The sequence below is a fragment of the Phacochoerus africanus genome, chromosome 13, assembly GCF_016906955.1.
Source record: "Phacochoerus africanus isolate WHEZ1 chromosome 13, ROS_Pafr_v1, whole genome shotgun sequence".
NCBI lineage: Eukaryota > Metazoa > Chordata > Mammalia > Artiodactyla > Suidae > Phacochoerus > Phacochoerus africanus.
Window position 1 is genome coordinate 1,304,433 of NC_062556.1, and position 22,629 is coordinate 1,327,061.

Genomic DNA, 22,629 nt, shown 5'->3' on the forward strand with positions numbered 1-22,629 from the left:
ATGGGACCCGTCACTCTCTGAAACGTCTTCTTCCTGCCCCACTGGCTCTTCCCCACCTCCTCTGCGAGGGTCTCCTGCCCCTCTCCTGCTTCCAGTGTTAGAACTCCAGGACTGGGTCCTTGGCGCACTTGGCGCGCGCTCCCTCCCACCCAAGCGGCCCCTGGACCCGCGGCCCCGGAGCGGTGGTAAAGCAGGCAAAAGGCTGATGTCACCTTGGGAGTCGCCGCCATACCCAGGGCGGGCCAGAGCTCATTTACCTGGAGGAACAAAGCTCAGTATCTTGAGTGTTACGCTGTATTTAGCAAAACTTAAATGACGACAACACAGTCGTTCCCAGAAGAAACAAGGCGTCTTGCTTTAGGGATAATTTCTGATAAAATGAAGAGACACATGGTGACGGGTCTTCACATTGGACGTTCAAGGCACAACCATAAAAGGATCATCTTCATGTCCCCTTCCCCAGAGCTGCGCCTCCGAGGCCCCTTCTCACACCTGTCCATTGTTCCTTCTCCATCCCCCACCCCATTTCTCACTGCCATGCAGCACACGGAGCTCATGGAGTAGGACTCAGATCTGAGCTGCCGTGGCAACCAAAGCCACATCCTTAACCCACTGCGCCGGGCTGGGGATCGAACCCGCGTCCCAGCGCTCCTCAGACACTGCAGATTCCGTTGTGCCACCGTGGGAGCTCCTCAGATTTTTAACTGGGCGCCACAGCATCTTAGGTCCTTCTTTCCCCACTGGCTGTTCACAAACTGACTTAGATACAAGGAGTCCACAGCTGCACTTAGATGGAAGGGTCTTCGGCTCCCTGCCCAGGGCCCTCGGAAGCTACGGGACAGTTCTGGAGGCACAGCCCACAGCCCAGGGAAGGGCACCTGGCCGGGAGGCGTCCTCATGACCTTCAGGGTGGGGGGCAGGGGCGCGCTTGGGCTCCGCTGGGCCGCCAAGCTGGAGAGGGGACTTGGCGAGGTCTCAGCCGGGGCTGCCAAGAGTGGATTTGAAGGCAAAACGATCCCAAGTCAAAAAACCTGTCCTGACAGCGGGCGGGTCCATAACCGCACCCGAGACACCTCCTCTGGCATCACGACCCAGGCCCGTAGACAATACGGGAATAAAAGGTGTAAAAGCTCTGGGCCAGTCCGGAGACAGGAGAGCAGACCGAGGACGAAGCCCGGCTCCAGCCACACCACCCCTTCCCAAGGGGACAGCCACTGGCCTTATCTGAGTAGCAAACGGTAACATGTAAATTTCGAAAATGGTTACTCCTGCTTCCTAATACTCCTGAAGCCACTCTGTCCCATCAAGCAGAGTAAATCTGAAATCATCTTTCGAAAGGGGTGAGCTGAACGACACGTCAGTAAGACAGAGGTTGGACAGCATCGGCCTTAAGAGAAAGCATTTTGTGACATCAGGGTCCACGCTCATCTTGAACATGGGCTGGGCTGACAGAGGGGGGAGGCGCCGGGGGCTGTGAAGAACGCAGATCCCGCCTGTTCAGTTTCTACAATGGAAGGATGGATCCACTACAAGTCTGTACAAAGATACAAAGAGAAAATAGCAACTAAGTATAATTAAAAGCCATCAACAAAACAAATGACCCAACACAGGAGCCATCACCACATGGGCCAGTGTGGGAGTGACAGGCAGGGAGTGTGCTCTGGCCACTCACGCTCTCACTCTCGGCGGTTTTCTTTGTTGCCAGCGTCTCGGGTGTTCTGCCCTTCACGTCGGGGAAGGAACACTTTGCCAGGTGGCACCGGTTTCACTGCTGTTGGAGTGGCGAGGTTTGAGTTGTACTTTGACAGAATCTAAAAAAAGCAAACTCCTTTTTATTAAGTCATATGAACAACAGAACATACATTTGGAAGTTGTTATGAAACACTGAAGAAAAGCCAAGGAAAACTGGAAGATATGAAACAGAATTTTTAATAGCACGGACACATGTTTACCAGCACAAAAAAGACGGAGATATTAGAAGTTTAGCTTGCAGAAGTGTGATTTCTGGGGAGTTCCTGTCGTGGCTCAGTGGTTAACGAATCCGACTAGGAGCCATGAGGTTTCGGGTTCAATCCCTGGCCTTGCTCAGTGGGTTAAGGATCCGGCATTGCTGTGAGCTGTGGTGTAGGGTGCAGACACGCCTTGGATCTGGCGTTGCTGTGGCTGTGGTGTAGGCCGGTAGCTGTAGCTCTGATTTCACCCCTAGCCCGGGAACTTCCATATGCTGCAGGAGTGGCCCTAGAAAAGGCAAAAAGACCCCCCCTCCAAAAAAAAAGCAAATCAAGTCTTTACAGAGATGCTGGGGAAAATATGTATAAGAAAGAGGTGAAATAAAGGCTCAAAAGAAAGACCATCAGCTATAAAGATTATGAAAGGAATCTGAAACATCAGCCATGATTTTTCCGTAAAGAAGTGAAACATTACATACAAGCCTTCCCTCCTCTAACACGGAAATGAGAAGAGAAGGATCACTGTGGCCTCCGGACACGCTGCGTAAAGGCTGCAGCGCCCAGACGCACCTTCCTCCCTCCGTCTGTCGTGATGCCAGGGAAGCAGCCAAGGCGGGAAGGAGGATGACAAACAGTTAAGTGGAACCTGAGGGCGAGTCCACTGCAACGGCACACAAGCTGGGATGGCCCCTAGAACGGTCAGGAAGAATCCCATGTGCCTACGCAACGGACTGCCCGACGCGAACCTGCATTAAGGGGGCTGCTCAGAGCCAGGCTGGTGGTTACTTAGTAGAGTTGGTAGTGGTTATGAATCAGCAGCGGACTATAGAGAAGTTACACTGTACGAAGGAATCAGATATTCTAGGGAGTTCCCACTGGGGTGCAGTGGGTTAAGGATCTTAATGCAGCGGCTCTGGTAGCTTCAGAGGTGCAGGTGTGAGCCCCAGCTCCAGAGCATGGGTTAAGGATCCGGAATTTGGCATTGCTGCAGCTGTGGCACAGGTTGCAGCTACGGCTCAGATTTGATCCCTGGCCCGAGAACTTACATATGCCTCAGGTGTAGCAAAAAAAAAAAAAAAAAAAAAAAGATTCAGATATTCTAATGTATTTAAACAAGTGTTTCTCAAATTGAGGTCCAAGACGTCTCACCTTTAAGAAACACTGATACCAGGAATTTGCGAAGTTCAGCTCTGGAGAAACGTTGGGTCAGTGACACTCCTCCTTTTTTGGCCTTGTCCGCGGCACACCGACGGTCCCAGGCCATGGGTCAGACCCACGCCGCAGCAGCCACCCCAACTGCTGCAGCAACACCACCGGGTCCCTAACCCGCTGCCCCAGAGCTCAACTCCTGAATGGCAGTTCTGACTTTGCCAGACGCACCCCCGGAAACCACAGTCAACACGGGGATCACAGTCCAACAGTGATTAAAAAATATTTTAAGAATACATTTTAGAACACGACGGGAAGACGGAAAACGCCTCACGAGGGCACCAAAGTGTGATGACCTCACCGGCTTGTCCTCAGCTCTGAAGAGCCTCAGCCAGGTGGTCCTAACAGCCCGGAATTTAGCTTCTGATCCAAACCAGCACGTTAGTCCGATGGTAAATACTATATCCTCTATCAGTTTCAGGTCTTTTTTCAGGAAAACAAACAGCAGCTGGAAGACTCACCTGGCGAATATCTTCTGGAATTGCAGTTACTTCTGGAGGCGTCGGTGTTCTGAGCAGATTCTCATAAGCGGAGATAGTAGGAGAAGAGGGGTCTGCAAAATTCTCAAAGCTCTCTTCTGAGTGTGCAGCTAACGACGCACGCTCTTTCATTTCCAAATCACGACGTGATGAACGGTTTGCTTTTGATGAGGGATGATCTGCAGATACCTGTCGAGTAAAAATAAAGCATTCAGTTATTGTGGTGTAAAGTAATCTAGTAAGTTAAAGTCAGTCAATTATTTCCTTTTTTTTTTATAGCCACATTCATGGCATAAGGTAGTTCCCAGGCTAGGGGTTGAACTGGAGCCGCATCTGCCGGTCTACACCACAGCCAAGACTGGGTCTGAGTGCCTCTGCAACCTACACTGGAGCTGTGCCAATGTTGGATCTTTAACCCACTGAGGCCAGGGATCGAACCTGCATCCTCTTGGATACTATTCGGGTTCCTAACCCGCTGAGCCACAATGGGAGGAACTCCTCCTTGGTCAACTGTTAGTTCTGGGGGGTCTCTAAGGCCGCCAAATGACCCCCTCTTCCCTGACCGAGTCCTAAGGAAAATCAAGAACACAAAGAAATGGCACCTGGATGGTACACTGCCACCCTCATTACCTAAGGCTGAGCTCGGGCTTAATGTGAAATCTAAACGGACTTGTTGACTGAAGCCCAGATTTAGACGGACCCATCACCCAGACGCAGGCACCTACCCTGGGCCAGAAAAGGGTCAGAGCAAGGCTGTGCTCTGCCCCAACACCTGCCTGGGAGACGGCCGCTCACTCCCACTGCCCTGGTCCGTCTCCCTCGCAGCGGGATGGGTGACAAGGGCGTGCCTCCCACAGGCACGGAACAGAGACCGCGGATTACCGGAGTCCCAGGTGCCACTTACATTTTTTTGGATTAAAGTATATTTGACTTACAGGGGTGTGCCAATTCCTGCTGCACAGCAAAGTAACTCTGTTATGCGTGCGCGCGTGCGCGCACACACACACACACACACACACACGCACACTCGCACGCTTTTCTTAATATTCTCCATCGTGCTCGGTCCCGGAGACGGGCTCTAGTTCCCTGTGCTGCACAGCAGGACGCACCGCGCTGCTTATGCATTCAGATGGAATAGTTTGCATCGACCGACCCCAAAATCCCCGTCCATCCCAGTCCCTCCACCACCCAAATTTCATGATACACGAATCAAATTTTAAAAATCGAACGTTTCTCAGACGCACTAGCCACAGTTTTCGGTGCTCGGTAGTGAGCTGGCCACCACAATGCACAGCAGGTGACAGAACGTTTCTGTCACTGTTGGCGCTTCTACCGGATGGCCGGAGCTGCCAGACTGGTTGCCGTAAGTTTTCTTAACAACTTTAAAAGGGGATGCAATTTTGATTACCTAGTAAAACACCCAAAGATAACATTTTGGTGTGTTTCTAGCCATTCTTTTTCCCTAAAATATAAGTATGTGTATGTGTGTGTATGTGTGTACATATCCATACATTATCATTTCCACATTAAGTATTTTTTGAAAACATTCTTTCTCCATGTTCTTATCCGTTTATCAAAACCTGCTCATCACAGACACCAGACCTTGTGATTTACCGTAATGTTTTAGTTCTCCTTTAGCTGTAAGCACGTTCTGCTATTCCTTCCCTTCTAACTCTCTTCTTAGAAGTCTTGGTCCCAGTGTGCCTTAGAATACGGTCTGCTTAAAAGCTATGAAAAACACATGACGTTCTTGATATATGCTGCTAACAACCCTCTGGGGATAGCACAAGTCCACTCCCAAAGGCTGCAGCACTCTGCCTTTTGTACTTAAAAAAAAATTTACCCACAGCACATGGAAGTTCCCAGGCGAGGGGTGGAATCGGAGTTGAAGCTGCTGGCCTACACCATAGCCACGGCCACAGGGATCCGAGCCTCATCTGCGACCTACACCACAGCTCATGGCAACGCCGGATCCTTAACCCAGTGAGCAAGGCCAGAGATCAGCCTGTGACCTCATGGATGCTAATCAAATGTGTTACCACCCAGCCACGATGGGAACTCCCAAGTCTCTGTTTTTTAAATGAACTCAATCTGGAAATAGTATATGTGATTCGGTGGGAAAAAGATTAGTGCCTTCAACTTGACGGAAGTTTACCAGAGCTGTGCTGTTGTTTGTAGAAGGGATTTTCAGACCAGGAGTGCAGAACGTAGGTGCCAAGGGGGAGTGTGTACAGTCAGCATCTAGAAGACACAGACAGCGGTGAAAATAAACATCTGAAAACAAGGGTGAAATAGAGCTTCTAACTTTTATGTTATAATCTGTCCATATAATTTGTATATTTTATTTTGTTAATAATTTAAAGTATAATTACAACGTGTGACTGAATGGACAGGACGAAACAAAACTGTCTTATTCATAATTAATTATCAGTAGTGCTAATAGAAGTTCAGCAAGGTTGCAAGTGCAACACAAAAAAATGAATAGTTCTAGTATAAGACCGATAAACTATAAGAAACATTTGAAAACTAGTATTATTCACAAGAGCAACAAAGATGTACCTGTATATGAATCTAATAAAACCTGCTAAGACTGATGAGAAAATAAAATTTCTGAAGAGAAAAATGAAGAGGGTGGGGAAGGTCACTTTCTAACATCTGTTCTAAAATGATCAAACCGGCCAAATTTTATTAAGTCTAAAAATAAAACTCAAGTGCTGGAAAAGATGGAGCAATAGGAACTCCAACACTGTTGTGAGAACACAATCAGAACAGCCACTCCATGGTGGCAATTTTGCATTTTCTAGAATAAGTGAAGATGTGCATCCAATTTGACCTCGAAATTTTACTCCAGGATACGAGAAACACATCTGTACGAGGCGAGTTTGCTTTTTATTTACCGTTTCTTTTTTTAGGGCCGCACCTGTGGCATATGGAGGTTCCCAGGCGAGGGGTCGAATCCAGCCTAGCCCACAGCCCCAGCAGCGCCAGATCTGAGTCGTGTCGGCAACCCACGCCACAGCTCACGGCAACGCCGGATCCCTAACCCACTGAGCAAGACCAGAGATCAAACCTGCAACCTCATGGTTCCTAGTCGGATTCGTTAACCACTGTGCCATGATGGGAACTCCATTTTTTTTTTTTTTTTTTAATGAGGGACAATTTAACTAGAATATGGCTTGTAATAGTTTTTTTTAAAAAAAGGAAGATAAGAATTTATCCCTTAATAAGCAAGTGAATAAAATATGGCTTATTCATATAATGGAATAGTACTTAACAATGAAAATGGAAGAAATGAATTTACATGGATTAATACAGAAAACATACTGTTGAGTGAAAAAAAAAGTGGCAAAAAGACTATGAATCCAATTTTCCATTTATGTGAAATTTTAAAACACAACTGCAATTTATTTATTTATTTTGGCTGCCAAGAGGCATGTGGAGTTCCTGGGGCCAGGGATCAGACGGGAGTCACAGTGGCGACCCATGCCACAGCTGTGGCAGTGCTGGTTCCCTAGCCCACTGTGCAGGCCAGGGATCAAACTTGTGTCCCAGTGCTCCAGACACTGCCAATACAGTTGTGCCGCAGCGGGAGCGCCTACGCTTTAGAATAATTGTTACTTTTCGTGGAAAGGGAAGGAGAACAATGGAGAGGGGCTGGGGCTTTCGCTTCATGTATAACTTTAACTGAAAAGGAAAGATTTGAAGCAAATGGCACAAGAGGTCAACATGCACTTAACCTGGCGCTCCCAAGCACACACCTAAGCACCTGGGTCCCGACGAGCTCAGCCACGAGCCCAGACACAGGCCCTGCTGTGTGAGGGCAGAGCCGGGAGGAGCCGAGAGGTCTGTGGACCAGGGACCAGAAAATGCCAGCCCACCAGCACTAGCTCCAGGGGGACAGGATGACAGCACGCTGCTCACAGCAGCGACAGACGCCAGAGCAGGAGGAACGCTCTCTTTAAACCGACCAAGCTGTCAGTGCACTGGTCTGTATGCAGCTAAGTTGTCAGCAAGAATGAGCAACAGGGGTTCCTGTCCTGGCTCAGTGGAAACGAACCTGACTAGCATCCGTAAGGACACAGGCTCGATCCCTGGCCTCGCTCATTGGGTTAAGGATCTGGTGCTGCCGTTAACTGTGGTGTAGGTCGCAGATGCGGCTCAGATCCCACGCTGCTGTGGCTGTGGCTGTGGCGTAGGCCAGCAGCTACAGCTCTAATTCAACCCCTAGCCTGGGAACTTCCATATACCAAGAGTGAGGCCCTGAAAAAAAAAAGACAAAACAAAACAAAAAACAAAAAACAAAAAACGAAAAAAAAAGACAAAACAAAACAAAAAACAAAAAACCAAAAACGAAAAAAAAAAGAATGAGCAACAAAAAACGGAAAACCAAATCCAGAAGGAATGAATGGGCTATATAGGAAGCAATGATCAACATATGACTAAGTTTTAATAAGGAGAGACTATAAATTTATAATAATGATGCTTCTGAGGCATAAAAAAAAAGGGTCAAACTGAAATACAATAGAAACTCTCTTGAGAAGCGTCCACTCCGTGCGCTGCTGACGGCATATAATGAAAGATCTCCTAAGCCCCCCCTTGGAAAATCCATCCCCTCCAGAAGGCATCCCCACATTCGCCTTGACCCTTCTCTGCGAAGTTTATCGTCCTTTGGGAAGTGACTTGTGCGTATGGTGGGAGGCAATGGCTCAGTCTTTCTCTTTTAACAATCCTCTATTCAATACAATCACGCAATTATAAAGTGAGCTCTAAGCTCACCATGAGTCAGCTCTATTGCAAAAATCTGTTCCTGTCAGAGGGACTTGCCAATTTAATAACGTCACTGAAATTCGCATAACAATAATTTTTCTGAAAATATATCCAAAACTTTAGAAAGCCTGATAGACAAGATTGATTGACTGCAGAGAAGGGTTTATTGCAGGGGGCCAGACAAGAACAGGTAGCTCGGCTCAAAAAACCCCCCAAACTCGAGACAAGTTACTTTAAAAAAATTTGCCAATAAAGTTGGTATAGATCAGGCAATTATAAACGATTATTCAAAGAAATCATAAAACTCTTGAGATTTTTATTTTTATATTTGCATGAAGTTCTCATGTTTGCTGGGATAAATATAAAAATACTACACGAAAATAATTTTAAGTTCTTGTAAAAAACCCCAAATCTGAAATGGCAGCTGTTATATTCTGGGTGTGGCTTATGTAAGGAAGACAACGGAGACTGCTCGTCAACCCACAGGCTGAAGCTGAATTATAACAAAAACAGGTACCGGTGGCTCTAAATCCAAAGACCGATGAATGAGTAAATACGTTTTAAGTTAGAATGTAAAAAGCAAACAGACTGACAGGTACGGAATATAATCAGGAAGAGTCTGGACAACATACCAGAGACTTATGTTTCCCTCCCACGACAGCGTGCTGGACCTGAGTGAAATGGTCCTTCCTATAATGCAGTGTCATGAACCGAGAAGACGCAAAAAGCTCCTAGAAGGTCTGAGGGACAGAATCTTTCTTGGTCTAAAGACAGCCTGGAAAGAGGACTGCCGAAAAGGAGCTTGGTTTTCACACTTACCGTTTTGCTCCGGTGGCTGGGTTGTGAGGCCAGGAGCGGCAAAGAAGTGATCGTGGGTCACTGGCTTTGTTTCTTTGGCCTCCTCACTGATGAGATTCATGGGGGAACATGAGGTTAAAAGTTAGCATTAAAACTCTGGAAAAAAAATCTTGCCATATATCATCAAGTCGGGATAAACATGGTTTCATTTTTATTTTTTAAAAATTATTATTATTATTTGTCTTTTCCAGAGCTGCTCCCATGGCTAAGGTTCTAATCAGAGCTGTAGCCGCCGGCCTCCACCACGGCCACAGCAACGCAGGATCCGAGCCGTGTCTGCGACCTCCACCACAGCTCACGGCAACACCGGATCGATCCTTCACGCACTGAGCAAAGCCAGGGATCAAACCCAAGTTCCCGTCGTGGCTCAGTGGTTAACAAACCCGACTAGGAATCATGAGGTTGCAGGTTCGATCCCTGGCCTCGCTCAGGGGGTTAAGGATCCGGCGTTGCTGTGGCTGTTGTGTAGGCTGGCAGCTGCAGCTCCGATTAGACCCCAAGCCTGGGAACCTCCATGTGCCATGGGAGCGGCCCTAGAAAAGCCAAAAAGACCACACACACACAAAAAAAAAACCCGCCAAAGACATCTGTGATCTACCTCGATCCTCTTCCTTCCCAACCTGCCACCACAAGGGTTTAGTAATGTTACTCTTTTCTATCCCTCTTCTCTGAGCCACAGAACACCATCTGTCTTTACTCTCATCGTTCCTTCGATGTCCTCGAACCCCAGGCCACTGACAGCTCCCTGGTGGAACTGGTGACGTCTGATGCAACCGCTGATTCGGAAGCTTGAAACAGGAAGGGCCCGAAAAACGCTGAAGGAAAGCCGTCTGAACAGCTTCTTCTGGGGAAAAACCACTCAGTACACATGATTTCGAACGTTAGCTAAACTGCGTATCTTAAGAAAGCGGCTTACCTGGTACTCTTCACGTGTTTACGCGCCACTGTGTGGTCTTCATTTAGACACATGGTGTATTCAGAGACGCCAAAGTGCTCTAACTTAGGAGTGACACACTCGAAATCATCCATCTTAAGCGCACATCGTGGGCTTTGTGCTAGCGCCTGTTTCGAAAATGGACTTAAAATTTCGGGCTCTTCCTGAGCGTTGTTTGTGGACCGTGGAGGGTTTGGCAGAACTGGAGAGATCATGTACCGCTCAAGGCCAAAGTCAGAAAGCTGTGGGCTACGTGGAGACGGCTCAGAAACAGAAGGGCCTGGAACCGCAGCATCAGGCCTCTCAGGATCGTCTTGTCCCGTGGCCTCTGGTTTGGAGTCCGTGGCTCCTGGCTCATCCGCTGAGGGAAACGATCAAAGGTCATGTTCTGGTCACACAGCAGACGCGAACATCTCTTACCTCGGACCACATGAGGTGGCTCCACCTGCAGTGTCCCAGTCAGTCCCGAGTCTCTCATTTCTTTCTCTTTTTTTGGTCTTTTTGCCTTTTCTAGGGCTGCACTCGCAGCATATGGAGGTTCCCAGGCTAGGGGTCTACTCAGAGCTGAAGCCGCCAGCCTGCACCACAGCTCACGGCAACGCTGGATCCTTAACCCCCTGAGCAAGGCCCGGGATCACACCCACAACCTCATGGTTCCTAGTGGGACTCATTAACCACCGGGCCACGACGGGAACTCCGTCTCCTTATTTTCTAAGGTTTTCCTTCTTGGTCTATCTTTTTTCTTATAGGGCCACACCTGCGGCATATGGATGTTCCTGGGCTGGACAGAGGTTGAACCAGAGCTGTGGGTATGGCTTACACCACAGCTGGCAGCAATGCTAGATCCTTAAACCACTGAGCGAGGCCAGGCACTGAACCCGCAACCTCACGGAAACGACATCAGGTCCTTAACCTGCTGAGCCACAATGGGAACTCCTCTAAAATTTTATTTCAATTGTTCCTTTAATAAATTTCTGATGGGTACTGCTTGCCTACCCATATCTTGTTTTGATGGTTTATTAGAGAAGCGAATTAAACTAAAATGTTAAGAAACGGTGAAAAAACAGTCAATATCCACAAATAAAAGTACCATTTTCTTAATTTCTCAGTTAATACGATTTGCCTCTTTCGTAACAGACTGCGGAATTCTCTTATCAACTAATGACACTGATCACAGTGTGGAATTGATGACAATCTAGATTTCACACAAAGCTTAATGACATCACTTTAGATTCTAACTTACAGCTGCCTGAGGTAAACAGGACAGACTGTTACGCAAATAAAAACCTTTACCCTGAGTCAGTCTGGAACACCTGTATCAAAAGCCTACTTGAGAGAAAGAACAGGAGAAATGGGTGAGACGAGGAGTTTCTCAACATTGAACAGGCTCATCGGCCTTCAGACCCATAGGCTTTTTTTTTTTTTTTTTTTCGTCTTTTTGCTATTTCTTTGAGCCGCTCCCGAGGCATATGGAGGTTCGCAGGCTAGGGGTCGAATCAGAGCTGTAGCCACCAGCCTACGCCAGAGCCACAGCAGCTCAGGATCCGAGCCGCGTCTGCGACCTACACCACAGCTCACAGCAACGCCAGATCCTTAACCCACTGAGCAAGGGCAGGGATCGAACCCACAACCTCATGGTTCCTAGTCGGATTCGTTAACCACTGAGCCACCACGGGAACTCCTTGACTCCAAATTCTAAACCGTATCTTAGCCTTCATCAGAATTTTAGAACTAAAAAGGACTATCAGTTTATATAGCCCGAAACCTCTCATTCTACAGAAGAAATTGAGAATGAGAAAAATGAAATAGCATGCCTTCAGGTTGGCCTCTCAACTAGTTATTGGCAGAGCGGACCAGAAACCAGTTACCCTAAAGTCTCATAGACGTAGCTTCTACCCTTCTCTCATCTAGCATTTTGCTAATGAAAGCAAAGACTGTACCTGGCCCCACTGAGCAGCACCGCATCCGGTACACAGCGATTGCTGAATAAACAGTGATACAAGGACAGTCACATGACAGCAGAGCCGGAGCTGGAAACCATGGCCAAGCTACAGCAGTCTAGCCACGCTGCCTCCTCCGGGTAATACCGAAACAGTTAAGACAGAATGCAGGTTATCCACACCTGAATTGCTCCTGGCCCGTGGAGTATATCCATACTTCCGGAAAACCTCTCTTATTTTCATGATATCCACTGAAGTTTTTTTCATCAGTACTTTTGTTGCCTTTATGAAACCAATGCTGTCTTGACTTCCCAAACTTGCTTTTTCAAGAAGAGTGCTGACATCGTCCTTTTATGAGGAAAGAAAGCACATTTTAATCTACCTCTGACTAAGTATTTACCACATAAAGATGATAAATTAATACTGCAGCAGTGATACCTTTAGGGTCCGGACTTCGGAATGAAGAGCATGTAAAACTCTCAGTGGGTAATCTTCAAAGTCTTCCACAGGTACGGTGCAGGGAAAAAGTATAATAAAGGAGGAAAAAAAATAGAAAATGTAATTTAGCATACTTTCTTAGAATTACAAAATTCTTGTAGACACTTATTTATATCCTGTCATTGGCAAAGAAATGGTAAGGCCTTTCTTTAAGTTTTTTTTATTAAACTCTAACATGCATATAGAGAAGCACAGAGTTGGATAAACTTTCAGAGTGAACACACCTGGCACTCAGCACTCCGCTCGGGGAGGAAGGGAGGGAGGGAGGGAGGGGAGAGAGTGTTTTCTGCTTATGGTAAATGCTTGCGGTTCCTATTCCTGGCATGGAAAAGGCACCCTTTACACACTGCGCCAGCACCTTCCTTACTAATCAGTTGGTCACATATACCACGTAAAAGCAGTTTTTTTGATAAAAGGATTTCTCTAATAAAAGAAGTTTTTTTTTTTTTTTTAATTCCCTAAAACATGCCTCCTTTCAAGATCTTATTAAAAGCTGACCTGTCTTCATGGGGCAAATGCAAATCGACGCCACAATGACATTGTACTTCACACCCACTGGAATGACTATAATGTGAAAGACAAACAAGGAGTCCCTGTCGTGGCTCAGCAGAAATGAATCGGAGTAGCATCCATGAGGACGAGCGTTTGACCCCTGGCCTCGCTCCGTGGGTTAGGATCCTGCGTTGCTGTGGCTGTGGTGTAGGCCGGCAGCTACAAATCCTATTCGACCCTAACTGGGAACCTCCATATGCCACAGGTATGCCCCTTAAAAAAAAAAAAAAAAAAAAGGCAAACAATAACAAATGTTGATAAAGAGGTGGAGAAATTCCAACTCTCACTCATTGCTGGTGCAAATGTACAATGGTGCATCCACAGTGGTGGTTTTGGTGGTTTCTCAAAAAGTTAAACACAGGTTTACCATACGACCCAGCAGTTGCACTTCTACGAGTATACCAAAGAGAATCGAAAATATTACGTTCACACCAAACCTTACACATGAATGTTTACAGCAGCATTATCCACAACAGCCAACGTAGAGACAACTCAAAATGTTCAACTGATGACTAGATAAACAAACTGGTAAAACCAAACAATAACATATTATTCAACAGTACCATGTAATGAAATACTGAAATATGCTTCTAGGACATGAATAAACCTTGCAGCGTTACTCTAAAAGAAGTCAGTCGTGAAAGACTGTAAGCTGTACAATTTCTTTTCTAGCAAATGTCCAGAATAGGCAAATCTATGCAGAGAGAAAGTAAATCAGTGGTTGCATAACGCAGTGTGGCAGGTGGGCAGGATTTTGGGGGCGTGCCTGTTACCAGAGGTTGCTTCTGGGGAGGAGTGAAAATTTAAACTTATTGTGATGGTGGCTGCAAAACTGTGAACTGAATTGTATCCTTTCATGGGGACTTTTGTGAGATTCACCACTGTGATCATAAAGAGTGATTGGGGGGGGGGTCCTTTGTATTTTTAGGGCTGCACTGGGAGCATATGGAGGGTCCCAGGCTAGGGGTCTAATCAGAGCTGTAGCTGCCCGCCTACGCCAGAGCCACAGCAACGCGGGATCTTTTCCCACATAGATTATCTCAGAATATTGGGTAGAGTTCCCTGAGCTATAGAGCAGGTCTCTGTTGGCCAATCATTCCAAATACCTCAGTGTGCATCTGCCAGTCCCAAACCCCCAACCCACCTGTCCCCTTTGGTAATCCTAAATTTGTTTTCAAAGCCTATTAGACATATATTGTCTTTAGGTCACAGTGTAAATATTTTTAAATGGCTGGAAAAGTCTTCATAATTATAGTAAAAGGAGTCTGTATTTACAGGATGCAATATTTTAAAGCAATGATGACACAAAATAATCTCAAAATGTGAACTACTCTTTTTTTTTTTTTGTCTTTTTGCTATTTCTTGGGCTGCTCCCGTGGCATAGGGAGGTTCCCAGGCTAGGGGTCTAATCGGAGCTGTAGCCACCGGCCTACGCCAGAGCCACAGCAACGCGGGATCCGAGCCGCATCTGCAACCTACACCACAGCTCACAGCAACACTGGATCCTTAACCCACTGAGAAAGGGCAGGGACCGAATCCACAACCTCCTGGTTCCTAGTCGGATTCGTTAACCACTGCGCCACGACGGGAACTCCAAAATGTGAACTACTCTCGCAACAACTTTTTTAAAAGCCTCTAATACAGGGAGTTCCCGTCATGGCGCAGTGGTGAATGAATCCGACTAGGAACCATGAGGTTGCGGGTTCGATCCCTGCCCTTGCTCATTGGGCTGGCGATCCAGCGTTGCCGTGAGCTGTGGTGTAGGTCGCGGACGCGGCTCGGATCCAGCGTTGCTGTGGCTCTGGTGTAGGCTGGCGGCTAGAGCTCCGATGGACCCCTGGCCTGAGAACCTCCATATGCTACGGAAGCGGCCCAAAAAATGGCAAAAAGACAAAAAAAAAAGTCTCTAATACAACGTTAGTGGTGGAAAATTTTGCTTTACTCATATTTTAAAAAGCCGTATGGAGTACTAGTGTTCGGGTTGGCAATAAGATTTGTTGGGAAAAATACTGACATTCACAGCAGCTGTGGACCATTTGGACGAGACAACAACGCTGAAGAGCCGCTGCAAAAGAAACATTTCGTCCTCGCCTCTGTTTCTATGGATGAGCATACACCCTAAGTGACTTGAAAGCGAACAACGTGTAAATGAGCATGGGCATCATAAGCTCAACCTGCTTGCTCAATTCCGACTTTGGTGCCTAAGCGCCATTGCTTTTTTCGTCTCCACAAAACACAGCGCCGCGTTCCGGGTGGGGCAGAGGCTGCGCAAGCGCGCTGGACTGCCTCGCGGATAACCGAGGGGAGCACGCGGCCGCTTCCGCGCCGCCGCCGCAGCCTCCGCCGCAGAGCGCTCTTCCGAGTCAACAGGGTTCCTCCCGCAGCCTCACTCACCGCTGTCCTCTCCGTCCAGCGCTCGCTGCAGCCGGGCCGTCTCGCCGTCCAGGGTGACGGCCAGACACCGCAGCTTTCCGCAGAAGCCTCGGATCAGGTCCACGGACGTCCCCATCACTCGGCCTTAGCGCCCGCACCCGTTTGAATCCCCGCTCCCGAAGCGCCGTTGGCTCCGCGAGTCGCGCAAGGTTCCTCTCGCGAGAGCGGAGGATTCGCGCGAGGAAGCGGACGGCGCGCTTCCGGCGTCGCGCTTCCGGCTTCCGGCGTCGTGCCGGCCCCTGTGCGGAGGGCGTCTCCGAGGCGCGCGGCTGGTGAGTGGGGCGCGCGGTCGCGCTCGGACTGGGGCTCTGGGCGGCGGCGGCGGCGGGGCGCCCCTCTTTCCTCGGCGGCGCTCCGCCAGCTCCCCGCTTCCGTTCCCTCCGCAGGCACCATGTTCCTGACCGCGCTCCTGTGCCGCAACCGCATCCCCGGCCGGCAGTGGATCGGGAAGCACCGGCGGCCGCGGCCCGTCTCCGCTCAGGCGAAGCAGAACATGATCCGCCGCCTGGAGACCGAGGCGGAGAACCACTACTGGCTGAGCCGGCCCTTCCTCACGGCCGAGCAGGAGCGCGGCCACTCCGCGGTGCGCAGGGCGGCCGCCTTCCAGGCCCTCAAGGCGGCGCAGGCGGCGCGCTTCCCCGCGCACAGGCGGCTGGAGGACCAGCTCGGCCACCTGCTCGTGACCCGGAAGTGGTCGTGACGCGAGGCTGGCCGCCGGCGAGTCCCGCTGCGGCGCGGTGCCCCCGCCCGTCAGCGTCCCTGCCCCGCGTGGCCGAGGAAGGGCGCCTTTCCGGTTAAGCCTCCTCCTAAAAGCGGCCTTTTCTTCGGAGATGCGCTAGTCGAAGCGGACGTTAAGATGAAAAGGTGTGTTTAAAGAAAAAAGTTGGGATACAGTTAATCAGTTCTCCAGTTGAAGATGTTCACGTTTTTCAGCCTTCTTCTGAATGTAATAAAAATAGTCAAAGCGTTCCCGTTGTGGCTCAGTTGGTTAAGAACCTGACTAGCATCCATGAGGATTCGGGTTCAGTCCCTAGCCTCACTCACTAGGTTATGGATCCCGTGTCGCTGCAACCTGCGGTGGCTGTGGCTGTGGTGTAGACTGGCAGCCGTGGCTCTGATTTGACCCCTAGCCTGGGAACTTCATATGCTGTGGGTGTGGATCTAAGAAGAAGAAAAATTCAAAGGACCTAGAATTGCCAAAACAATTGTAAATTTCAAGAGTTATGCTAAAGTATCACATGAGTGGTGTTGCCATAAAAATAGGTATATCAGTGGAATACACTGGAGAGTTTTTAAACAGACCCACACACATACATAGTACACTATGTTAATTTTCAACAACAAAAAATTTTCAACAGAAACATAGGTAATTCAGTGGAGAAAGTATCTTTTTCAACACATGGTGCTGGAACAAATGAGTATTCATACGAAAAAATTTTAACTGATCTACATCTCATGTCATATACCAAAATTAGCTCAAAACATCATGGACTAAATATAAAACCTAAAACTTACAAAACTTCTCATGGAAAACCATGACCTTGGTTTAGGCAAAGATTACTTAAGTATGTACCAAGATCATAATCATAAAACCAAAATTTGACAAATTACACTTCATCAAATTGGAAAAACTTCAGTTAAAAGAATGAAAAGACAAAATACTAGAAGGACTCATATCCAAAATGTATAAATTACTCTTAAAATTCAGTAATAAGGTAACAGCGGAATTGTTAAAAATAGATAAAATATTTGAACAGATTTCATTAAAATAAGTGGATTGCCAAAAAGAAAATAAAAATACTAACACCATTTGTCATAGGGAAATACAAATTAAAACCACCATGAGATACCACTAAACACCCATTAAAATGTCTAGAAGACTGTTGGAGTTCCCACCGTGGGGCAGCAGAAATGAATGTGTCTAGGAACCATGGGGTTGTGGGTTTGATCCCTGGCCTGGCCTGGCTCAGTGGGTTAAGGATTGGGTGATGCCATGAGCTGTGGTGTGGGTTGAAGATGGGGTTAGGATCTGCTGTGGCGTAGGCTGTGGCTGTGGCATAGAACAGCAGCTGCAGCTCCGATTTGACCCCTAGCCTGGGAACCTTCATATGCTGTGGGTGGGGCCCTAAAAAGCTGGGGAAAAAAAAATGACTTCTTGGTAGCTCAGTGGTTAAGATCCATCATTGTCACTGCTGTGGCTTAGGTCGCAGCTGTGCTATGGGTTTGCTCCTTGCCCTGGAATTTCTGCATGCCACAGGTGCAGCCAAAGATCCTTAAGTAAATAACGGGGGGGGGGGGGACCAACACCACCAAGAGTTATCAAGGGAATAGGGCACTAGGAGCCATCTTTTGTCTTTAGCTGCATCCACAGCTTGTAGAAGTTCCGAGGCCAGGGACTGAACGCCCGCCACAGTTGTGGCAATGCCGGATTCTTAACTGGCTATGCCACCTGGGACCTTCCAGAGCACTGGGAACGCTCACACGCCCCTGGTGGGAATGTAAAATGGTGGAACCACTTTGAAATTCCTTAGAGATACAGACACAGAGTTCCCGTCATGGCGCAGCAGAAACAAATCTGACTAGGAACCACGAGGTTTCGGGTTTGGTCCCTGGCCTCGCTCAGTGGGTTGAGGATCCGGCATTGCCCTGAGCTGTGGTGTAGGTCGCAGATGCAGCTCAGGTCTGGCATTGCTGTGGCTGTGGTGTAGGCTGGCGGCTACAGCTCTGATTTGACCCCTAGCCTGGGAACCTCCATATGCCGTGGTTGTGGCCCTAAAAAGACAAAAGACAAGAAAAGAAAAGAAAAAAAAAGAGACAGACACAATTATCACACAATTCAGCCATTATATTCGTGGATATTTAACTATGACAAATGAAACTGTTCATGATAAAGACTGGTACCTAAATGTTCACATCAGCTCTATTTGTAATAGCGAAAAACCAGAAACAAGTAACTTTCAACTTATGAATGGATAAACATGTTTCTTTCCTTTAGTCGCACAGATACTTAATTTTTTTTTTTTTTGGATTGCACCTGTGGCATGCAGAAGTTTCTAGGCCGGGGACTGAATGTGAGCCAGACTGAAATGAGACTGAAAGAAAGGCCAGATCCTTTTAACCCACTGCTGGGCTGGGGATTGAACACAAGACTCAGCAGCCATTTGAGCCGCTGCAATTGGATTCTTTTTTTTTTTTTTTTTTGTCTTTTTAGGGCTGAACCCTTGGCATGAGGAAGGTTCCAGGCTAGGGGTCTAATTGGAGCTGCAGCTGCTGGCCTACACCACAGCCACAGCAACTTGGGCTCTGAGCCATGTCTGCAACCTACACCACAGCTCATGGCAACGCTGGATCCTTAATCCACTGAGCAAGGCCAGGGATCGAACCCAAGTGCTTATGGATACTAGGTGAGTTTACTGCTGAGCCACTACGAGAATTCCTGCAGTTGGATTCTTTTTTTTTTTTTTTGGTCTTTTTGTCTTTTGTGTTGTTGTTGTTGTTGCTATTTCTTGGGCCGCTCCTGCAGCATATGGAGGTTCCCAGGCTAGGGGTTGAATCGGAGCTGTAGCCACCGGCCTACGCCAGAGCCACAGCAACACAGGATCCGAGCCGAGTCTGCAACCTACACCACAGCTCACGGCAACGCCGGATCGTTAACCCACTGAGCAAGGGCAGGGACCGAACCCGAAACCTCATGGTTCCTAGTCGGATTCGTTAACCACTGCGCCACCACGGGAACTCCCTGTAGTTGGATTCTTAACCCACTTCGCCAGAGTGGGAATTCCAGATACCTCACTGCTCAAACTTCCTGTCACCAGATGTGTGTGTGGTTTTCCCACACCAAATACTGTGACAACAGGTGGCTGTCCTACAGTTCAACTCAGTTCTAACACTGGGAGTTCCTGCTGCGGCTCAGCGGACCAAGAACCTGGCTGATATCCATGAGAACGTAGGTTTGATTCTGGCCTCGCTCAGAGGGTTAAAGATCCGGTGTTGCCGTGAGCTGTGGTGTAGGTCATGGACACAGCTCAGATGCTGCATTGCTGTGGCTGTGGTGTAGGCCAGCACTGTAGCTCCGATTCGACCCCCAGCCTGGGAACTCCCATATGCCGCAGGTACAACTGTAAAAAGAAAAAAAAAATTCAAGCACTGTTTCCCGGGAGTGTCAGACAGGACAGGTCGAGGGCTCCCACCCACCAGACTGCCCCCACTTTGAAGAGATGCTAGTTGCAAGGTGGGGTCCCCATCATACCCACACCTTTGGTCCACTTTGGCTACAAATCAGGAAGTTCCCAGGACCCTCTCCTTGGGGTTACTTTGCCAGAACAGCTCACAGAACTCTGGGAAACGCTGCACAGGCCTGTGAAAGGCTGTGGTGCAGGATGCAGATGACGGGCAGGATGCAGAGACACAGAGCATGTGGTTTAGGGGGTTCTGGGCACAGGAGTTTCTGTCCCGGGGGGTTGAGGCATGTCACCCCCCCAATGTGTGGGTGTCTGCCAATCTGGAAGCTCCCTTTCCTTTGGGGTTTTATGGAGGCTGCCTCATGAGGCCTGGTCAGTTGTTAACTCCATCTCCAAGCCCTCTCTCCTCTCTGGAGAAGGAGGGGCAGGGAACTGAAAAATTCCAAGCTTCTAATCGAGGTCTTCCTGATGTCCTGCCCCCATCCAGGAGCCCATCTTGAGTCTTCTCAGTAGAAAGAAAATGCTCTCATCACTTCGGAATTTACCAGGTTTTAGAGCTCTGAGCCAGGAACCATGTCAAAGACAAGTATCAGAGCAAGAGCTGCCCCTGGTGTTTGTGTCACCGAGGCAGTGACAGGCACGTCAGGCATGAGGGGCAGAAACCAATACACCTTGTATGTGTACAAATTCCTGAGTGGGACTGCAGTACTGAGCATATGTGCACAGAAACTTGAAACATCTTGCCAAGTTTTTGGTGAATCTCATCCTGTTCCATCTCCGTTATTTCCCGTGTACTGGTTTTCTTAAACATTTACGTATTTAAATGTCTTTTTTAAAAAAAATCTTTTGTCTTTTTAGAGCTGCACACGTGACATATGGAGGTTCCCAGGCTAGGGGTCAAATCGGAGCTGTAGCCACCGGCCTCCACCACAGCCACAGCAAAGCAGGATCCAAGCCGCGTCTGCGACCTATACCACAGCTCATGGCAATGCTGGCTCCTTAACCTACGGAGTGAGGCCAGGGATTGGACCCGAAACCTCATGATTCCTACTTGGATTCATTTCCACTGCACCACGATGGGAACTCCCACTTTTTCTTTTTTTTAATGATTTTCATTTTTTCCATCATAGCCAGGTGACTCGTTTATACTGTTTCTAGTCTTTTGTTGCTTCAAACAAATGGCAACAAATATCTTTATAGATTGCTCATATTGTGTAAGTAAATCTCTAAAATTTCTAAAAGTAGAATCTGATAGGTAAAGAATATGGACATTTAAAGACTAGATACTGTCCAAATGCTCTCCAAAGATACTGCACCTTAAATCTATACTTCCACTGAAACATGTGAGACCGACTTTTATTCTCAAGCTTGGGATTTTATAGGCTCTCTACCCAGTTTTCTTTGAAAACTTAAGCAACACAACAGATCCCCAATCTAATGGATGTGAAATATCTCTCCCCTGTCCTTTTTTCTTCTTTTGGTATACTAGGGATGTTTTCTATTTTATTCAAGTCTAGTTGACTTACAATGTTGTGTCAATTTCTGCTGTACAGCAAAATGACCCAGTCGTGTACACACACAGACGCGCACGCACGCACGCGCACGCACACTCCTTTTCTCATATTATCTTCCAGCATGTTTTACCCCGAGAGGCCGGATACGATTCCCTGTGCTGCACGACAGGAGCTCATTGCTTCTCCCTTCTAAATGCAGCGGTTTACATCCACCAACCCCAAGCTCCCCGCCCATCCCACTGCCTCCGCATCAACCTATCCCCTCAACCTCAGTGTTCCCTGCGCAGGTGGCGGCACCAGAGAAAAGTCCTCAATGTGTGATCTAATGAGTCGACTTGAAAGTAGTCACGTGACTGACGAGGTACAGAAGGATGCACTCCAGGCAGCAGAGATGGTAACAGCTTGGAGGCCGGGGGCACGTGATGGGCTTGGAGATCCGGGATGAAAGAATTACCTTTTACGTGGAGAACAGCATGCGATGAACTAATGCGGAGAGACAGCACTTACCTCCTCTGTGTCAGATGGAGGGAAGTGACATGGAGCAGTTAAAAGGCAATGACGTTAGCTTCACAACTCCTAAAAACCTGTTACACAGAAGAAACTACATGTCAGTTCTCATCCCTACAGACTGTGGGCATGTGACCGGAAAACAAGTTAACAGAGACCAGCGTCACTAAACTTTCTCCAGAGAGCTTCCAAGAGCTAGTTTCTGCGAAATGAGAAAATACAACCCGGGGTTCCCGTCATGGCTCAGTGGTAACGAACCCGACCAGTATCCACGAGGACACGGGCTCCATCCCTGGCCTCGCTCAGTGGCTTAAGGGTCAGGTGTTGCTGTGAGCTGTGGTGCAGATTGCAGACGTGGCTCAGATCCCATGTTGCTGTGGCTGTGGTGGAGGCTGGCAGCTATGGCCCCGATTCGACCCCTAGCCTGGGAACCTCCACATTGCGGTGGGTGCAGCCCTAAAAAGACAATAAATAAAATAAGAAACATGGCCAGTGTGATGTCATCAGTTCTACCCTTTGTGTGCCAAATGGCCTTTTGGTGGCCATTTGTAGTAGTTAATCATTTTCCCTACCCCAAACAGTGCTCTGGATTAGGGGGGGAAATAGCTGCTTTATCTTGCAAACGAACTACGAATCATTAACTATCTTAGGGCCTTCTCGTTTCATTCGGCTGCCTTAAACTATCACAACGTTGTCCCTTTGGAAGGAACTGGAACAGGAATGCCAGGAAAAAAATCACACTCAAGACGAAATCTATTATTCAACATCACGACAACCACAGTTCAACAATTTTCACAGTGGTCCAAGG

General features: G+C 48.0%; 2 protein-coding genes across 3 annotated transcripts; one reads left to right on the forward strand and one right to left on the reverse strand.

Annotated features, from left to right (window-relative positions):
- Window positions 1–278: 278 nt before the first annotated feature.
- Window positions 279–16,011, reverse strand: SKA3 (spindle and kinetochore associated complex subunit 3). The gene is made up of 9 exons (XM_047755846.1): window positions 15,581–16,011; window positions 12,575–12,636; window positions 12,319–12,484; window positions 10,179–10,557; window positions 9,224–9,309; window positions 5,793–5,878; window positions 3,620–3,826; window positions 1,673–1,811; window positions 279–1,534 (listed from the first exon to the last, which is right to left on the reverse strand). The coding sequence occupies exons 1-8, from the start codon at window positions 15,693–15,695 to the stop codon at window positions 1,677–1,679; spliced, it is 1,236 nt and encodes a 411-aa protein (XP_047611802.1). The 5' UTR covers window positions 15,696–16,011; the 3' UTR covers window positions 279–1,534; window positions 1,673–1,676.
- On the forward strand, window positions 15,808–22,098 carry MRPL57 (mitochondrial ribosomal protein L57). Of its 2 annotated transcripts, none has more exons than XM_047755847.1 (3): window positions 15,808–15,891; window positions 16,006–16,483; window positions 21,602–22,098. In XM_047755847.1, the coding sequence occupies exon 2, from the start codon at window positions 16,011–16,013 to the stop codon at window positions 16,317–16,319; it is 309 nt and encodes a 102-aa protein (XP_047611803.1). In that variant the 5' UTR covers window positions 15,808–15,891; window positions 16,006–16,010; the 3' UTR covers window positions 16,320–16,483; window positions 21,602–22,098. The 2 variants fall into 2 exon arrangements, with proteins under 2 accessions (XP_047611803.1, XP_047611804.1); XM_047755848.1 differs by lacking the exon at window positions 21,602–22,098 and adding an exon at window positions 21,435–21,594.
- Window positions 22,099–22,629: the final 531 nt, after the last annotated feature.